General features: G+C 57.5%; 2 protein-coding genes across 3 annotated transcripts; both read right to left on the bottom strand.

Moving 5' to 3' along the window:
* Nucleotides 1-340: 340 nt before the first annotated feature.
* Nucleotides 341-10,323, bottom strand: CDH16 (cadherin 16). 2 transcript variants are annotated; one of them, XM_053666658.1, is made up of 19 exons: nucleotides 10,196-10,323; nucleotides 9,848-10,060; nucleotides 9,152-9,209; nucleotides 8,803-8,886; nucleotides 8,041-8,196; nucleotides 7,833-7,971; nucleotides 7,335-7,493; nucleotides 6,277-6,473; nucleotides 5,517-5,639; nucleotides 5,155-5,305; nucleotides 4,679-4,906; nucleotides 4,508-4,584; nucleotides 4,239-4,427; nucleotides 3,902-4,138; nucleotides 3,193-3,331; nucleotides 2,179-2,421; nucleotides 1,911-2,018; nucleotides 1,545-1,661; nucleotides 341-726 (listed from the first exon to the last, which is right to left on the bottom strand). In XM_053666658.1, exons 3-19 carry the CDS (start codon nucleotides 9,194-9,196, stop codon nucleotides 629-631), a joined length of 2,490 nt encoding a protein of 829 aa, XP_053522633.1. In that variant the 5' UTR covers nucleotides 9,197-9,209; nucleotides 9,848-10,060; nucleotides 10,196-10,323; the 3' UTR covers nucleotides 341-628. The 2 variants fall into 2 exon arrangements, with proteins under 2 accessions (XP_053522633.1, XP_053522632.1); XM_053666657.1 differs by lacking the exon at nucleotides 9,848-10,060 and having other exon boundaries at nucleotides 10,196-10,322.
* Nucleotides 10,324-13,233: 2,910 nt separating this feature from the next.
* Nucleotides 13,234-16,500, bottom strand: RRAD (RRAD, Ras related glycolysis inhibitor and calcium channel regulator). Its single transcript, XM_037162741.2, has 5 exons — nucleotides 16,373-16,500; nucleotides 15,792-16,164; nucleotides 15,035-15,108; nucleotides 14,701-14,905; nucleotides 13,234-13,886 (listed from the first exon to the last, which is right to left on the bottom strand). Exons 2-5 carry the CDS (start codon nucleotides 16,147-16,149, stop codon nucleotides 13,609-13,611), a joined length of 915 nt encoding a protein of 304 aa, XP_037018636.1. The 5' UTR covers nucleotides 16,150-16,164; nucleotides 16,373-16,500; the 3' UTR covers nucleotides 13,234-13,608.
* Nucleotides 16,501-17,780: the final 1,280 nt, after the last annotated feature.

Below are 17,780 nucleotides of genomic sequence, written 5' to 3'. Positions count from 1 at the left end.
CAAAAGATCACCAGTTCGATTCCCAGTCAGGACACAGGCCTGGGTTGTGGGTTCAGTCCCTGGTCAAGGAGTGTACAAGAGGCAACTGATCAATGTTTCTTTCCTCTCTTTCTCCCTCCCTTCCCCTGTATAAATAAATAAATAAATAAATAAATAAATAAATAAATAAATAAATAATTTTTTAAACAAAGAAATGATCCACCCTGCTCAAAATCTCACCAAGAACTCATATAACGCCCCTTCGACTTTCCCTAGAGGGGACCCCAGCCTTTTCACTCAAGTCCCCCGGCCCTTTCTGTGCAGGAGACAGGGAAGGGATGAAGGGGCAAGTGGACACAGGTAACAAACACACACCCGGACACTTGGACCTGGGCACAGCAGTCCCTTAGGCCCATGCCCAGCTCTCTGAGGCTTTATTATTGGACCAACATGCCACCGTTTGGAGTGCTCCCACAAGCAGCCCACAAGGTCAGTGTTAGGGCATGTCTGGTGATGGCGCCTCCACCCCAGGGCAGGCGAAGGCCTCCTGCGCTAACCTTACTCCCACGGAGCTGTAGTGCCGGGCCCTCTCCTGGGAGATGCAGATGGAGCCAGAGGCCAACCTCTGAGCTGGAGTTGCCTGGACCATTCAAACCGCTGCCTTCAGGGGCACACTGTCCACTGGCTGATCAAGGTCCTTCTTCCTCGCCAGAGTCAAGTGGGTGAAGATGAGGACGAGGAAGATGCCTGAGGGGCCCGAGGGGCATGGATCAGCCTTCAGAAGGGGCCGTGGACTTGTCCATCACTAGGGACTCCCTGCTATTGGCGCTGGTTTAATGAGGAAGCAAAGTTTCCCAGGCGGCATCCCCAAGGCTGAGCTGGCTTGACTGAGGTCCTGGCTCCTGAAGAAGCCCAGCTGCGTGGCCTGCTCAACTCTCACCAAGCCCCGCCCCCTTGAGGCCCCCCAGAACTCCCCAGCCTCTAAGGTTCTCTTCTCTGAGGAAGAGTATGAGTGGGGGTCATCTGGGAGCCAATGAGTTGTTTCCACGGGCCTCTGAGAAAAGGCACATTGTAGAGTACATTGTGCTAGAAGGAGCCAAGGAAACCAGCCAGGAGAAAATTTAGGGAGAGCTAAAGAATAGAAGGGGATAGAGAGGGAGGCTTGGACTGAAGGACTTCAGCTAGAAAGACCCAGGCTCTGCCACACCCTGGCTGTGTAGCCTTAGACAAGTTACTTAACCTCTCTGAGCATCGGAGACCTTATCTGGAAAATGAGGGGAGGCAGGGATCTAGCTCACAGGGTTTTGGGGTGATTTCAATGCAATAATCCTATGCATGGCCTAGGGCCTGTCACGCAGTCACTGTGTAGTAATGAAGCAGTAAGTGCTGCTACCAATGATAACAATGGTGAGTATAACAGGAGGCAAGAGCATGATGACTAGGAGAGTCGGGGGGATCCTTCTCCAGCCTGGGGAGCACCATGGGAACAAGGGCACCGTTAATCTAGAGGCTGTGGCTCTGACTGCCCATCTCCCTTCCCCACGCAGGAGCCCAGCCCCCATTACCTATCGCCAGCAGGGTGCCCACGAGGATGCCCACCGCTGACAGCTTCGTGGGCATGCCCTTCATGCGGCCCACCTTGAGCAAGCACTGTCCCTCCTTGTTGCAGCGGCACACGATCACTGCGGGCAAACAAGAGAAAAAGGTATAAGCTGGGGGGAGACAAGTGTTCTCTCCAGCTGCTCAGAGCGCCCAACCTGGCCCAGCTGGCTGGCATGTGTTTTTGTGGATATGTATGTACTCATGTATAGGGAGGATACATGCTCCTCGCGTGTGTGCATGTGAGCCTGCATGCACACGTACCCAGTCCTTCCCCCTGTATCCAGTGGTTCCCTCAGAAACTGTAGGCTGCACCTGAGCCTTGGCCTCACCTCGGACCAGGAGCTGCCACATCTGGGCATTCTGGCTGACAATTACAGGGACTAAGTATTCACGCGGCTCCACCCAGTGCAGGGCCAGGGTAAGATAGGCATGGGAACCTGTTGGAACCATGGTAATCAGAATCACTAGCTTGGGCAGGCTGTCTGGAGGCTGCTCCCCTTAGGCCCAGGCCCACCCCCACAGTGGAAGAGCATCTCACTTGGAGCGCCACTCCCCTCCCACCTGGGCCACAGCCCTCACCCTTCCCCCTCCACACACCATTGAGAGCCTGGATGCGCCAGTCCCTCTGCATTGTGGGGTTGGGGCCAAGGGCAAAGCTGTAGGGACCATGCCCATCACCCAGGTCAGCGTCCTCACTGCGTCCACTGACAACCACACCATGATTCTTGCGGGGTGTGCAGAGGTGTTGGGTGGGCATAAGGGCCAGAGTTGGGGCTGAAGCAGAAGAGGCCTTCAGGAAGTGGATCACGAGGGTCACAGAGGTGCTCAGTGTCGGCTCACCTGCAGAGGAGGCAGTGCTGAGCTGGCCTGGGCCCTTGTGGGGTGGGTGAGTCTGGAGTCCCCTGGCTGGTCCCTTTTCACCCATCGGACTCACCTGCTGATTTCCCTGCCACACCCCCGCCCTCCCCTCTACAACCTCTTGCCATCCCCATTAGCATCCTCACACCAGTCTCCTCCTTACGATGTACTTCATCCTCCTCACTATCTAAACAGCCTCCTCATCTTTCTTTTTGTGCTTTTCTGGGTTTCAAGCTTGTCCTCACTCCCCCCAGTCCCACTGCTGGTGCCAGGGCCCGACAATGTGCAGAGGAGCTCACTCACACTGGGCCTGCGCTGCACCACGGAACAGCCCAGCTCCGAGCTAAAACCTGCCTCCCTGACATACCCACCCCTGGGCCAGCTCTTCATCCTGTCAAAGTAGCATTCAGTCTTCCATACCCGGCCTTAGTGTCCCATTCAGACTTAGCTGCTGGCTCGCTGGCCCAGCAGAGCCCCTGGCCCTCCTTCCACCTGCCCAGCCCCACACCTTCTGCTCCCAGCCTATGAGAAGCCCTCTGGGGAAAAGAAGCTGGGCTGGGGGATTGTGAGAGGGGTGGTCTGAGAGGAGAGGAGGCCAGGCACTTTCAGAGGGGGCCACTGGACCTAACCCCTCACCTCTCCCTCCTGTGGGGGGGTGGGCAGAGTAGAAGTGAGCAAAGGCCCCAGGGAGGCAGCTCTGTCCTGCCTATCCATCTGTCCATCTGCCTGCCTACCACTGCTGTCCAGCCATACCTGCATCCCGAGCCTCCACCAGCACTGTGTATATGTCCCCGGGCCGGGCACCCTGCAGGGGACGGGCCGTGTACACCTCCCCAGAGACCTCTCTGATGTAGAGCCAGCCCTCTGAGTCATTGACCAGGGAGAACCTGAGGTCCAGAGAAGATGGGGAGGAGGAGAGGCACTGGGATGATATATAGGGTCTTGCTTGGAGACTTCCAGGGCCATGTGACCGGCTAAAGTTTTATATCCTCTCTGTGACTTGGGGGTGACAGCAGTTCCCTGGGGTGCCTGATCTCACTCCCCAGCTCCAGGGGCATGGTGGGGGGTGGGGCTTGGGCCACAGATACTATGGGTGGAGAAGGGACTCTCACAACCTGAGGGTGCCTAACTTAACAGCAATAGTCCCAGGTCGCCCCATGAAGCAACCAGGACCGGGCCGCCTGTCTGTGCTGCAGACTGGGTGAGGGTGCCTGAGACAACCCAGTCTGGCCAGCGTGGGAAGGTGCCATCTGTGCCCTTGTGGGGTCCAAATGCCCCTCTCTGTGTCCTGTCCAGCTCACCTGGCCCTGGTCGTCCCCAGGGAGTCACAAGTTTGGCTTAGCCAGGTCTGAGGAATGTCGTGGGCCACAGACCACGGGAGTTGCCTCCGAGGCCTGGGTCCTCTCTGGGGAGCTGGGCAGGTCCCACCCAAGGAAGGCACTGGGCTTCTGGCTCACCTGAGAGGCCCGCTCGTGGGGTCCGAGGGCTGGATGGTCAGCAGGAAGGAGCCGGCTGGGGAGTTGACCGGGATGCTGGCCTCATAGCTCTCTCGGTCCAACTTGGGGAGTGGCAGCACCCTCTCCACCAGCACCGTCACTGTGGCTGTGGCTCCAGGCCCCACGCCTGGCCCCACCAGTGGTGCCACACTCCGCACCACCACGACCAGCTCGTGACTTGGTGCTGCCTCATAGCTGAGGTTCTGGAACCAGTGGGGCCTGGGTCACCGTGTAGGCTGGCATGTGGCACACTTGTGCATACATGAGTGTACGTGTGCCCCTCCCCCACCCCAAGCCCTTTACCTTGAGGAGTTGCAGTTGGACACGATCAGAACCTGGCTCCCAATCCAGGCCGAAGGTCCCATCCTTATCCCCTCCCTCAATGACAAAGTCCATGAGGCGGAAGGCAGGCTCAAGGTCAGCATCAGTGGCCGTGAGTGTGGCCACCAGAGTCCCGGGCTCTGTGTCCTCTGGGAGGTTTATGGGCTCAATCTGAAGACATTTGGGTGGGCATGATCAGGGCCTTCCCCCATCAGGGCCTTCCCAAGGTCTCCTCCCCTGCTTCTGCTTACCTGGGAAGTGGTGAACTCTGGAGCATGGTCATTGATGTCCATGACTGTGATGGTGACCTCACACGTGCTGCTGAGACCTGAGGCACAGGAGGGCATGTTGGGGAGGCCATGATAGAGACACCAGGGGCAGGGAGCCTGGGTCATCTTCAGGTTCACCATCAGGGCACTTACCACCCTCTGCTCCTCCGAGGTCCATAGCCAGCACCTGAAGCAGGATGCGCTGGCCCGCATGCAGGGGGAGAGCGCCCAGGGTCACACTGCCCGAGGTGGAGTCTAGCTCGAAGGCTCTCCCCTCTGTGCCCTCCTCAAGCTCAGGGCTCAGCAGCCGATACACAACATGGGAACTGGGGGAGCCGGGGGCATCCATGTCCTCTGCCAACAGCCGAGTCACCTTGGTGCCTGGAAAGACAATACCCATGTGGGTGGGACCAGGGCCCTACCTAGAGGCTTACTTCACCCACTCCTCTTGTGGGCTGGGCTGCACCTGAGCCCGTGTGTGTGTGTGTGTGTGTGTGTGTGTGTGTGTGTGTGTGTCTGTCTGTCTGTGTTGTATGGGTCATTGAGGCTGGCCCCATCCCAAAGAACAAAATGCCCTGGTTCATAAGACTTCACCCCTCCCCCAGCCCCTGACAAGGCCTATAGCCCACCTGGGGGACTGAGCTCAGGGAGGCTGATTGGGGGGCCGCGTGGGGGGCAAAGAGGCGCATTGTCGTTCTCATCCATCACCACCACCTGCAGCTCCAGAGGTTCTGTGTAGTCTTCACCACGGGTATTCTGAGCCCGCACCTGGAGCAGGTACTACAGTGGGCAGTGGGGGGCTTCAGATGAAGGCCACAAGGGCCACTCCGGCCTGGCCTGGGTCTGGGTTCCCTTCTGATGGCCAGCTCCAGCTTTTCTGGGCACTCTTTCACTGCCTTGGTGCCTGTGGGGGATGTGACACCCCCCAAAGCCAACCAGACAGTGACCAAGCACCCCTTGGCAGCCCCTCCTGGCTTCCCCCTCACCTCACCTCAGCCTGGGCTTCTCGGTCCAACTCCCTGGTCACAGAGAGTTTCCCCTCTGCATCCACATCAAAGGGTCCAGGGGGCTGGCTCTCCAGGTGATAATGTGCATCCCCCCCACTCCAGTGTACCTGTGGGGGGGGGGACACAGAATGAGGACAACCCAGGATGGGAGGCAAGAACAGCATGTGTCAGCCCTACTGCCCCACCATTCTCAGGTGGGGAGCCTGGGCCCCAGGTACTGTGTGACCCAAGGCAAATTGCTGTTGTCCCTGAGCCAGGGGGTTCTTCTGTTTGGGACACTTGTGGCTCTGGCAGTTCCACGGTGGCTTTGCGCTGGTCCAAGTGCACCCTTCCCAAAGTGCCTGAATGACCAGGCTGTTTGATTCTCTTCCCTCAGGCAGGGCCTGACCCTAGACTGTTCCTCGAGGAGGCCTGGGACATTCCTGGCCTGAGTGATAATCCCCAAGGCAGCAGGAAGCAGCGGGGGTGGCAGCTGTTCCCCTGAGGAAGCCCCGGGGGCAAGCTCAGCAGGTCACAGCGCAGAGCCACACCTGCCAGAGGACAGCAGGTGAAGGGCTGTGGGGCTGGTCCCAGGGCCTTGAACGCTCCACTGCATAATGAGAACTGAGGGGGACGGTGGAGGGAAGGACACAGGTAGGGGAAGAGGAGGGGTCAAGCTGGGCCCCAGATGCACCCCTCAAATCTCATGAGTCTCAGCCGCACCATCCATGGGGCTGCTTCAGCCACTGATAGGCGCTTACTCACCTGGGAGATGCGGTGTGGGTACGGGACTTTGAGATTCTCCACCAGGTGGACTGGATCCTGGGGCACCCAGGTGCTCTCTACTATGGAGACATCTACAGTAGCTGTGGCCTGGTGGCCTGAGGCCTGGTCACCCATATCCTTGACCTGTATCAACAGCTGGTAGGGTCCTTCTGGGGCCTGGTCTAGGCTGGTGCTCCCTAGAAGACGCAGGGTTGTTAGCTGAGCAGGGCACTAGGGAATAGGGTTCAGGCCACCCTTCTTAGTGAGGTACCAAACACAAAGCCAAGCATGTGGCAGGTGTTCTGGCCACTTTCTTGGCCGAGGGATGAGAAGGACTTTTAGCACCATTGTGAACACCCAGCCAAGACCTGACCATTTGCAAAGTCATTTTCATATCTATCCACACGATGAATGATTGGGCGACTGAACGCATGAATCACCAGGACGGCGGGGAGGCATGCATGCACAAATGGGTAGATGAGCAGGTGACCGGTTGGAGGAGTGGATGGTGGACTAGGTGGGTGGATGGGAGTTTGGGGAGCAGGAAGATGGATGGGGATTTGGGTGTGTGGTAGAGTTAGTTTGGATGGATGGCTGTTTGGATGGATGGCTGTTTGGATAGATGGGCTGCTCATGTGGTTGGGGAGCAGATGAGTGAATGGGTGGCTGGCTAGGTGGGTGCAAGTTTGGCTTTTCTTCCTGTCCTCAGACCCTACCTCTGGTCTGAGCTCCCAGGTCTAGGCCGCTCTTGCTGTCAATTCAAAGGTCCCCCAGTAATGTCCGAGGCTACAACCCCTCAGTCCTCTCCTATCCTTACCCTTAGGCCCAGCTCTCCAGAATGTAGGGCTGAGGCACTACATGCACAGCATTTCTTAACTCTCCATGCATGGTTCTACCCCCATGCATGGTTCAAGTATGAACCTTTGCCTTGATACTTTCTCCATCTAGAATGTTCTTTCCTCCTACTTTAGCTCTCAAGTCCCAACCCACCCTTCTATTACCACCTTCTGTGGTTCTCCCTGACTCTCCTGCCCCCATCACACCCAGCTCAGGCTCACCCCTGGGACTGAGGGCCAGAGCCCCCAGCCGAGGCTCCAGCTGGAACATGTCTGGGAAAGGCTGGGCCGGGGCCTGGTTCAAGATGCGGAATCGAAGATCTGAGTTAGCTGTTCCTGGTTCATCCCCGTCCGAAGCCTCGGGGAAGAGGAAGGGAATACCTGGTGTACATGGACAGGGCAAGCCGTAAGTGATGCGGAGGGTGAGAGAATCTCCCGGGTCTTCCCTATCTCTTCCTGGTCCTTCCTTCCAGATCCACCATCATGTCACGACTAAAGGTAAGCCACAGCTTTTTGCTCCACTTCACAGATGGACAAACAGGCCAATGTGGACAGGACTCACCTGAGGACCCTCAGCAGAATAGAGGGGTGCAGGGTGGGACAGAAATTGGGCCACAGCTACCCTGTCCCTATGCTGAGTCTCTGGCCATCTCTTCACTCCCTGTTCTCCCAGCAGCGCCCACCTGAACTTGCTGTGAGCTGGCTGCCTGGGCCACTCACCGGGCCTGGTGCCCTGGCTCAGCTGAACTCTGTAGATGGCCTGGGAGAAATGGGGCACCTGGTCATTTTCATCCCTCACATGCACACGCACAGGCTGCGGGCCCCACAGGACACGTCCATCCTCAGCCTCCAGGGTGACCTGCAGGGAAGAGTAGTTAGTGCCCTGCCCTTCCTTTGATGTCTTCCCCTGCACCTGGCCCAGCCCTACCTGTAGCTGGTACTCTGCCTGCTCCTCTCGGTCCAGGGCTCTGGTCACCAGCAGGAAACTGGAGTCAGGATCCACAGCAAAGAGGTCCCCGTCTGCCATGTTTGAGTTTCCTGACAGCACAATCTGGCCCTCAGCTTTCTCACGGGGTAGTGGCAGCTGGTGGGGAAGAACAGAACAGAAGGGATGGGCCCAGGGGGTGCCCCCTCCACCCAATGACCCTATTTTATATTTGGGAAAACCAAGGCTCAGAGAAGGTTAGTGCTTACCTGAGATCACACAGCCAGGAGATACCAAAACTGAGATTCAGAGATAGAGCTCTTTCCCCTGTACCTGATGCGTCTTCCTAACAGTCCCTGCCCTCCTTTCTAAAGCCTGAAACTCCTCTCCCAACACTTCCTTCTTTTTTTTTTTTTAAGATTTTTTATTTATTTATCTTTAGAGGGGAAGGGAAGGAGAGAGGGAGAGAAACATCAATGTATGGTTGCCTCTAGTGCTTCCCCTGCTGGGAAATAGCCTGCAGGGAACTGGCCTGCAACCCAGGCATGTGCCCTGACTGGGAATCGAATGGCGATCCTCTGGTTCGCAGGCCTGCGCTCAATCCACTGAGCTGCACCACCCGGGGCCCCAATACTTCCTTCTTTTACTGAAAGACCTACTTCCTTCTGGGATTAAAATCTTTCTAGTTATGCACACTATATCGTGTGCTCTCCAGAGAGCAAGGTTCTTTGGAGTGAGCCAGAGAAAGAAGAAAAGGCAGCCCACCTTGGTCAGGTACAAAGGGAAATTGCCACCATAGTTTTCTGGGACTTCCACATACAGCTCTGCAGACTGGGCCTTGGGAAGAGCCTGTGGGAAGATTTTCATCTTGTCACCAGGCTCTGCCTTCCTGCCATGGCACTGGGGACCTCACAGGGTGGGGAATTTCTGCCTGTTCCCTGGACCTAGCCGTACCTTAGTGAATCCACCCTCATGATCCCACAACAGGTTTACAGCCAGCTCTGCCCCCAACTACTACCACCCATGGTCAATATAACTGGTCAAGGTGGAGAGGGGAGCAAGGTTGCCAACCCCCAAAGCCAGGATCTGAAGCGGGGAGCAGGGCCCAGCTCACCTGGGGGATGGAGAGGCAAAGCAGCCACAACCAGGCAGGGACCATGGTCAGGATGGGCCTGAGGGACACGGCAGTGAGCATCCAGCCCAGACTGGTGGGCAGGAGGTCCCTCCCACCACCCTTCCCCTAGGGAGTATCCCTCTTCTCATCCTCACGCAGCCCCAGGCCTTGGCTCCCCCAAGCCCCGTGGGGTGTAACTGTCTCTCCTTCAGCTGAACCTCCTGCTGCTTAGTCACTATGGGGCTGGCAGTGAGACCCCCTCCTGTCCCCTGTCCTCCTATGCTGCCCCAGCAACTCTCAGAACTGCCCCTCCCCATCCCACGGAAGTGAACACCGCCACCACCCTCCTCCCCTTGTCCTCTGCCCAGCTCCTTCCAAACACATAGACGGGAGGGACCTGATGACAGACTGGCCTCCTCTTCCTCCCCTTTGAAGGGCCCGTGGCTCCCCATTCCTTGCAGGGCAGCGTCTAGCTGTTCAGCCAGGCCCGCCAAGCCCCCTAGGCCCGGCCACCCTGCTGCTCCTTAGTTGTTGCCCCCATAAGGATCTCCACAGGAGTTTCACCTTCAGACCTTGTCTCCTCCCCCCACCCCAAGCCTCTCCAAATCAAGGACCCCAAAGTGGTAATTTCCCAGCAGCCCTGAAAAATCACAAAAATTTAGAAAGACCCTGATGACTCTGAGGGTCAGTTCATACAATTGCCTCCAGTTGTAGCAAGCCTGAAGGACGGGGCCTGACCAAGGTCACAGAGGATTCATTAACCACAGGCGAATTCTTCCTGGAACAGAGGACTCTTGGTTCAGGGTCTGCGGGACTGTTCTTCCTCCCACGGCCATCCTGGAGACTTGGAGTCTCCTCAGGGCAGGAGCCCTGCCCTCATCTCAGCATTTTCTAGCCCTCAGCGTGGACCTGGGCACACAGAGCGTGGACAACCTCGCCTATCTTCCCTAGATGATGGGGGGACAGGGCAGTGTTCCTCCTCCCCCCTCCACCGTCCCCACCTCGGCCCTGCCCACCCCCCACCCTCCACTCCCAGCCCTTCACCTGCTGGTGCCGAAGCCCTGGCTCCCTTGGTCCAGCTGCCAGGTGAGAAGGCTTTTTTCTCCAAGGAGTGCTGGCTGGACCGGCTGGGTGGAGTAGGGCAGGGCGGACACTTGAGCAGGAAGGGCGGACACTTGAGCAGGTAGGCGGGCCCGCCACGCTTGCTCAGGAGTAGAAAACACCACTGGGCCCACAGCAGCGTGCCTGGCCCTGCCCAGCCCCCCAAGTTACTCATTGACTTTGGAAAGCTGGGGGCTGCTCAGCATCTGTCACTGCCAGCCCCAGGAGGTGGGGAGATCTTTGGCCTGCACTCCTCCCATCCCTACACAGCCCAGGGGGCACTTCTTGGCCCCCTGGGCTTGGACGGTGCAGTCTGCAGATTCAGCCAGCCGTAGGTGGACAATATTCGAAAAAGAAATCGTGAAGTTATTGTTGACGTGCAGTTAGGCCTGCGGTGGGTGTGTCTTCCTGAACATGCAGGGACTATTTTTCTTGCGATTATTCCTCCAACACTAGGAGTATAACAGCTCTTTATGCAGCACTCACATTGTGTTAGGTTATGTAAGATGATTTAAGTATTAGGTATTATAAGATTGGGTGTTATGAGATGATTATAAAATATATTAGAAGTTATGGAGATCACTTAGAGTGTTCAGGAGGATGCACATAGGTTGTATGCAAATACTACGCCACTTATAGAAAGGACTTGAGCATCCACGGATCTTGATATCTGTGAGGGTCCTGCAACCAATCCCCTGTGGATGTGGAGGGATGACTGCTTTTTGAGTGACTCCACCCTCCACCCTACGTCTGCCCCACGCACAGCACCTGCAGCTCCACCTTGGCCTGCTCCGTTCCTTTTGTCTGGATGCCATTCCCACCCCTTCATGTGTCTGGGGAGCCCCTGCTCAGGCGTCAGTACTCAGCTCATAGTCCCTTCTCCAGGAAACCTCCCCTGGGCTCCCAGTCTCGTTCAAGGTTCTGCTTTGGAAACACCTCCCCGTTCCATGCTGGGTGCTCTCTCTGTCAGTGCAGAGAGGACACCAGATATTTATGGTCTGTCTCTTCCATCAGACTGTGAGCCCCTTCTGGGCAGCACTCAGGGACCCAGGGGACCTGGCCCTTGCCCAGCCTCGGCTGCTCCTGTCTGTCTCGTGGACCTAAGACAAGGAGCTGGAGGCTGTATGTGAAGGACAGCTGAGCGGTGCATGGCCTGTACTAGGCATCCAGGACTCCAGACCACCTACCGGTGGGGTGGGACAGTGGGTGGGGCACAGTGGCCCGTGAGACTCCTTGAGGTTCCCTAAGTGCTCACAGTAGCCCCTGGACACTGAAAGGGCTGAGACAATAGACTGCTTCCTGCCTCTGAGTAGGACAGAGAAGACAAAATCAGTTCAGGTGACCTTGAGAGAATCGCCAGGCTGACCAGGGGCCTTTCCCCCAGTGAGGGCAGCCAAGCAGAGCCAAGAGAAGCTCCTGGATCCTGGGAGTCCAGAACAAGGGGGCAGGGTGGGAAGGGTCACAAGGTCTCTAGTCTCTCCTTGTCCTCAGAGCTTCCCATGGTCTTCCCTGGGTCCTTCCCACTGCATGTCTGGTTAGGTTCTCTCTGGCCGGGGGCTGCACCGGAAACCCTCAGCTGCACCCGGCCTCATCTGTCACAGGCTGAGTTGCCTACTCAGCATCACTCAGACATCCTGGGCACCCCAGCCTAGAGCAGTGCAGCGTGGGGATGTTGAGACATCTCATGTGCACTAAACCTCTACTACGTGCCTGCTCTAAGTACATAACTGCATTATTCCACTCTGTTCTGAAGAGGACACCATCCCCAGGTCACACACTGGGGCACAGAGAGGTTGAATGGCTTGCCAAGGGTCACACAGTCAGTAAGTGGCAGAACCAGGAAGATTTGGGTTGGATCCTTCTTCAGGCCTTGGGACCTTCACTTGCTGAGAAAACCATGCCTTCCATGTGCCTTGAAGTATGTTGGGGTGGGAGGTGCAGCAGAAGCTTTGAACAGTTGACACTGTCCTGGGGGGCATGTGGGTTAGTCCCAGAGGTCACATACACTGAGGAGCAGCCTTCAAACCTCCTCCTGTCGTTGAACAATGGCATCGAGACTTGAGCCAGGGTGCAAAGGCTCCCCGTGGAAGGAATAAATTGAACTAATGAAGGAATATATGAACCCTAGCCTGGAACTTTCTCAGAAACTCTCCAACCTTGTGCCGGGCCGTGCCCAAGCTCCGGAGACTGTCCTTGCTCAGCCTGTGGGGGGCGGGGGGACAAGCCCTTTAGCTCCCTATCTGCCATTGCTGAATGGGGACGCTTGTTCTTGAAACAACATTCGTAAAGCAGGCACCTGTGCCCACAAGGGTTCCCCTTCCTGAGTGTGAGTGATGCGGAGACGCACGCCTCCATTGGTGAACGTGCACATGTTCCCACACAGATGCGAGGCCTCTCATTCCAGACAAGGAGGGGTCCAGGGACCTGTTCCCCCAATACCACCTTAGCCAGCAGGGAGGTGGAGAGCCGCTCAGAGTTAAGTCCACAGGATATGCCTTCCTCACTCCATCCTTAACAAGCAAAGGAGTCTTGACGTCTTCTCCAACCACCCCACCCAAGGGGGTTTCCAGCCCCTCTGGAGGAAGCAAGGCAGAGACACCAGCCAGAGGGCCGAATCCAGGGTTCCTGTTTGGCCATGAGACAAGGAGCAAGGCATGGTCTCTCGGGCTGCCTCAGTTTTCCTTATACACAGTGGGGTGATTGAACCCTCAACCAGCTGGGCAATGCCAGGCCCTAGCGCAGGAAAAGAATCTGGGTAACACCTGGGAGAGGTTTATGTCTCCCACTGCTGCTGGGACCCCCCAGCCATGCCCCAAGCCATTCCTGCCCCCTCTGGCTCAGCTGGCTGTATCTGGGCCCCAACATTCAGATAGTCAAGGCCACATACCAGGGTGGGGCAGGGAGTCTCCATCCCTCAACTCCGAAAACACTGCCTGCTCCTGCAGTGCCCAGCCCCATGAGGAAACACAGAGTCCACAGCCTTGACCTATCAACAAATAGACTTTATTACAAAAATCTGCCTGTAAACAAATCGCCACTGCACTGGACAGCCACCCTCCGGGGCATGCACATGGGGCTGGAGAGAAAGGCAGAATCCTCTCCCCACACACAGCCCTGTCCCATGAGCTGACCTCCAGCTGCTGCTTGGGACTCACGTGGGCCGGCCTAAGCACCTCTTTGGGCCCTGCCCTCAATGGCCAGTGGAAGCCACCTCCCCGGGCAGCACTGCCTGCCTGTGGCCATGAGGTGGGGGACACCCGAGTCTGAGCCAGCCCCGAGGCCCCCCTAGGGCAGTTGCTGGGCCAGCCCACCAATCTGCCCAACTGTCTGCACAACACCGTACATGGCCTTGAGGCCTAGAGCACTGAAAGGTCGTGGCAAGACTTGGACTTGGCACGAAAGGCCATCTTGCGGCTGTTGCGAGCTACGATGCGGCCCAGGAAGCGCTTCGCCTTCTTGCCAAGGCTTTCTCGCCGCCGGGTACCTGCTTGCCGACGTGCATTGGCCTCTTTGCTGTCCCTGCGCAGGCGTATCTGGCGCACGATTCCCTCAAACAGCGCCTGGACGTTGTGGTGGAGCGCAGCCGAGGTCTCAATAAACTTGCAGTCAAAAACCACTGCACAGGCCCGGCCCTCTGGTGAATGGGGAGAAGAACACACCAGTAACAAAGCGGGATGGTGAAGAGTCCACTCAAATCCTGACCACCCCATGACATCTGCTACTCAGGAATCTGTGGGTAAGGGACAGTGGACCGCTGGGTCCTCTGCAGAAACAGAGACCCCAGTTCCTGTATGGAGGGTCCCAGGCGTTGCTGGTCACCCAACCAAGTGTTCAAGTTTAAAGAGCTCACAAAGTCCCGCAAAAGGAGATTCATTTATTGAAATAATTTGAAGTCTGACCTGTAAATGGAAGCACCCAGGTAGTCATCACAGGAATATGAGAACTCTTTTGGGTAGCTTAGTGAATTATGGTTTGATGTTATATCATGATGAATGACCAGTGGAATGGTGGGAATGTAACCAAGTCCTGCTTGGCACCTCTGAGAGGCTCAGTTCTGGGGCCACAGAGTAGGACACTGAGCCCAAGAAGGGAGGGCCTTCCCCAGAGGCAAGCCTACTTTGAGACTGGCCCAGGCCTGGGATCCAGGTTCTGACCTCCTGGCCTGGTTCCATGCACTGTCTTCAGCCCTCATCTGTCAGGTCAGGGCCACAGAGGGCGAGAGGACCCTGAGGCGACCCAGCAGCCCTCCCAGCACACTTGGTCCTTTCCCCAGCACTCTCGGGTTTTGGAAGTCCCGTGGGAGGAAGCTCTCCCCTCCCCCTCCAAGTTTTCTTCCTGGACATTTTTAGCCACTGATGACCATCCCCAGGGACTCAGGCTGAGTCAAGACTGAGCTGACCACAGCCCAGCCAGGATCCCCCTCCCTTTCTGACCTACACTCTACTCACCATCCAAGGAGACCTCACGAGAGCGCACCAGGTCACTCTTGTTGCCCACCAGGATGATGGGTACGTCTTCTGTCTGCCGTGCCCGCCGCAGCTGGACCCGAAGCTCTGAGGCCTTCTCGAAGCTGCCCTTGTCTGTCACTGAGTACACGATGACGTATGCATCCCCCATGGCCATGCAGTGGCCAGGTAGCCAGTGGCCCCCATCCTAAAGAACACATACACACACATCTACACAACAGGCCTCAGGCCCCAGCTATAAGGATGTCACTCCCAGCAGGCCCCGGCTCCCAGCTCACCGCTCCCACCCTGCCCTGGGTCTCAGCCTGCAACCTACCTGCTCCCAAATATCATAGACCATGAGCGATGCCTCTTCTCCATCCACCATGATGGAGCGATCATACGTGTGCCCTAGACGGGAGACCAGTCGTTAGGTTACTTGCTGGCTGCCAAAAGCCTCCCCCCGCCCCCACCACACACACACCAGCTTTCCTATTCTGGCCATACTCCTCAACTCCTCCCCAGAGCCACCCTCCCACCTCCAAACCTTCCTGTCCACTGCTGGCTGTTAGGGGGCAACAGAAGTGATGGGGGTGGGAGTGGGGTGGAGGGCAGCTGTGCCTGGGCTCCACCTAGAGACGCCTTCCCCAAACTACCAGCGTCCTGGGTGGCCAGTCCTGTGCTCCCTGCCCACCTGTTGCCTGAGTCCCAGGGTGGCTCTGACCACGGTGGCCTGATTTAGAATAATGACAGTCACATCCTCTGCAGGTCTCGATCACCTGAGATGCCTTTCCTAGAACCCCCCTCGGGCTTTGTTCCTGTCTGCCCTGCAGGAAGGGGTGTCCTGTCCCCGTCCTAGAGTAGTCATATGTATGCCCTGGGCCTTCTACTCAGCATTTCTTCCTCTGCAAAGGGTCCCTACTCCTTTAATTTCCTCAACTGTTCACCGTTGAGGTAGATACAGGCATGTTTCTGAAAGTGCCTTCAGAATCCCTTGCTATTTGCTGCTTTTATCCCAGGTCCCCACCCCTGTAGCCCCTACCTAGTCCTAACCCTGGGATCTCCCCTCCTTTGAATAGTCCCAGCCCCCTTACCTGTGGCCTCGGCTTCAGGCCCATCCTCTAAACCACCGAAGATACGCGCCAGAGCGCTCTTGCCCACGCCAGGCGCCCCCAGCAACAGCACTTTGTAAACACTCTCATCTGAGTCGCTGCCCCCTGAGCTAAGCGAATCAGAGGAGCTCTCTGGCCAGTCCAGCCTCGGACCCTGGGTCCGAGTCCCCGCTGCCGCAGCCGTTGCCAAAGCGCTGGGAGCTAGCGCCGCCTGCAGGTCGCGCTCGTCCACCGGCATGCTCCGGCGGTGGAGCGGAGGTGCTGAGCCCCAGGGGGTGCTGCCCCGACGGCGCTCGCGCTCCCGGCGGCTCCCTCCTGCTCCGCCGCCATTTAGAGTCATCGTGTTGGAAGCCGTCTGGGGAAGAATTGGGATGGCTCTTAAGCCACGGTGGGGATGGAGAGAAAGGCTGGACCCCGGGCGCGCCTGTGGACCGACGACCTGCAGGGGTCCCATCTCAGTTGTGAAGGTCTTTGCGCCCTGATTTGAGTCCCATCCGCCTGACTCGTCCATCGGCAACCCTGATGGTGCGACCACCCCCATCCCGTTCAGACAGGACACTCACCCACTCGCACACAGACACGGTCTGGACTAGGTCCCGTGCTCGGATCGCAGACCCAGGCTAAGCTACTCGATGCTCTCACAGAGGCTGCCTTCTCTGTCCGCACTGGGTCGGGGCTCCAAGAGCCGCCTATTTAAGCCTCTGCCCGCCCCCGCACTCGCCCCCGTCTACGCTGAGGCCGGGGCTGACGTGTCTGTCCCCCCTCCCCCCAGGAGGGATCCCACACCCTCCCCCTAGGACCTCACACCCACCGAGACCCCGCCCCATCCTCTTGGGCGGAGCAAGGCAGACTGGCAGACTAAGGGGGGGGGGGGCTGTCTGATTCGTGTGTGTGTGTGTGTGTGTGTGTGTGTGTGTGTGTGTGTGTGTGTGTGTGTGTTTTGTCTGGGAGGCTCCGAAGAAGGGAGAAGGAAGGGGAGTGCGTGAATGGGGAGGGGAGGTGGGAGGGTGCCAACATAGGTGGAGGCAAGGACCAACCAAAGGAGCCGGCTTTCCTCTGAAGAAGAATTAGGTCTGGCCCTTTAATAAGTAAATTCTCCTTTCCCTCCTTGCCAGGTCCTGGCCTGTTGCCCAAGCAAGCAGAACATTTACAGGCTGGACAGACTTCACCCTTCCTCTGTCCGCTGACACCCACTCCCCACTGACGCACGTCTGAGCCAGAATTTAGGGGTCCTAAATCAGGCTTCTAGTCTCAAATCCAAGTTCTTCCCACTCCCCTCCTTGCCATGGGGAGCTAAAGTTTCTAGCTGGTGAACCTGCCCTTCAGGATTAGGGTTAATGTCACCCCATGAGCCTCTGGGGGCCCTTGAAGAGCTGTTTTGGGGGAGCGGGCAAGGAAGGGAGGTCCTCCGGCAGTGTGCTGCAGGAAGAGGTGCCAGCTTCAATCCTGGGGAGGGGACCCCAGCCCCGAGAAGGGAAAGGATGAACTCCGCACCACCTCACCCCCCCCCATCCTCCACACAGCTGCCAGCAACTCTGCTAAAAATACCTGGCCCTGGCCCTGGTCATTCTGCTTCTGGGCTGGACGTTGCCCAAAGTGGGGGACATCCTGGCAGTCAGGCATCAGATGCCAGCAGGAGCAGAGCAAGGTGGACCTGGACCAGGAGCTGGATCGGGCTGCATCCAGCCGCTTTAAGAGCCTTCAGTGTCTGCCTGCTTCCCTCTGGACCCGGTCTGGACCTGCTTGTTCAGGGCACACACAAGGCCTGGAGGTTCAGATTCCCACCCAGGAGGCACACAGATGAGGGGGGGTTGAGGGGAGCCCTTAGCCACCACTTTTTGTCACCACTTCCCAGAGCTCTCTCCTTCTTCAGACCTAGGGTGGCTGCGGGCACACAGAGGGGAGGTGTAATGAGAAGGTTTTGTCTCTAGTCCTGGCACTGCCTCCTTGTTCCTGAGTTTTGCCTCCATC

Source organism: Artibeus jamaicensis, unplaced genomic scaffold, assembly GCF_021234435.1.
Source record: "Artibeus jamaicensis isolate MK-2021 breed Jamaican fruit bat unplaced genomic scaffold, CSHL_Jam_final contig_464, whole genome shotgun sequence".
Classification (NCBI taxonomy): domain Eukaryota; kingdom Metazoa; phylum Chordata; class Mammalia; order Chiroptera; family Phyllostomidae; genus Artibeus; species Artibeus jamaicensis.
Note: the sequence above shows the minus strand (reverse complement) of the source record. Positions and strands in the feature narration are given on the sequence as shown.

Bases quoted from the DNA above. Each gene is read 5' to 3' on its own strand.
- CDH16 (XM_053666658.1), bottom strand. From the start codon at position 9,196: ATGGTCCCTGCCTGGTTGTGGCTGCTTTGCCTCTCCATCCCCCAG. The intron at 8,197-8,802 runs GTGGGCTGCCTT...CTTCCCCACCAG, and splicing joins TCCCTTTGTACCTGACCAAG to CTGCCACTACCCCGTGAGAA. The intron at 1,662-1,910 runs GTGAGGCCAAGG...GTTTGCCCGCAG, and splicing joins GTGGCAGCTCCTGGTCCGAG to TGATCGTGTGCCGCTGCAAC.
- RRAD (XM_037162741.2), bottom strand. From the start codon at position 16,149: ATGACTCTAAATGGCGGCGGAGCAGGAGGGAGCCGCCGGGAGCGCGAG. The intron at 15,109-15,791 runs GTAAGGGGGCTG...TCTCCCGTCTAG, and splicing joins GCCTGAAGCCGAGGCCACAG to GGCACACGTATGATCGCTCC. The intron at 13,887-14,700 runs GTGAGTAGAGTG...CCCATTCACCAG, and splicing joins TCGTGAGGTCTCCTTGGATG to AGGGCCGGGCCTGTGCAGTG.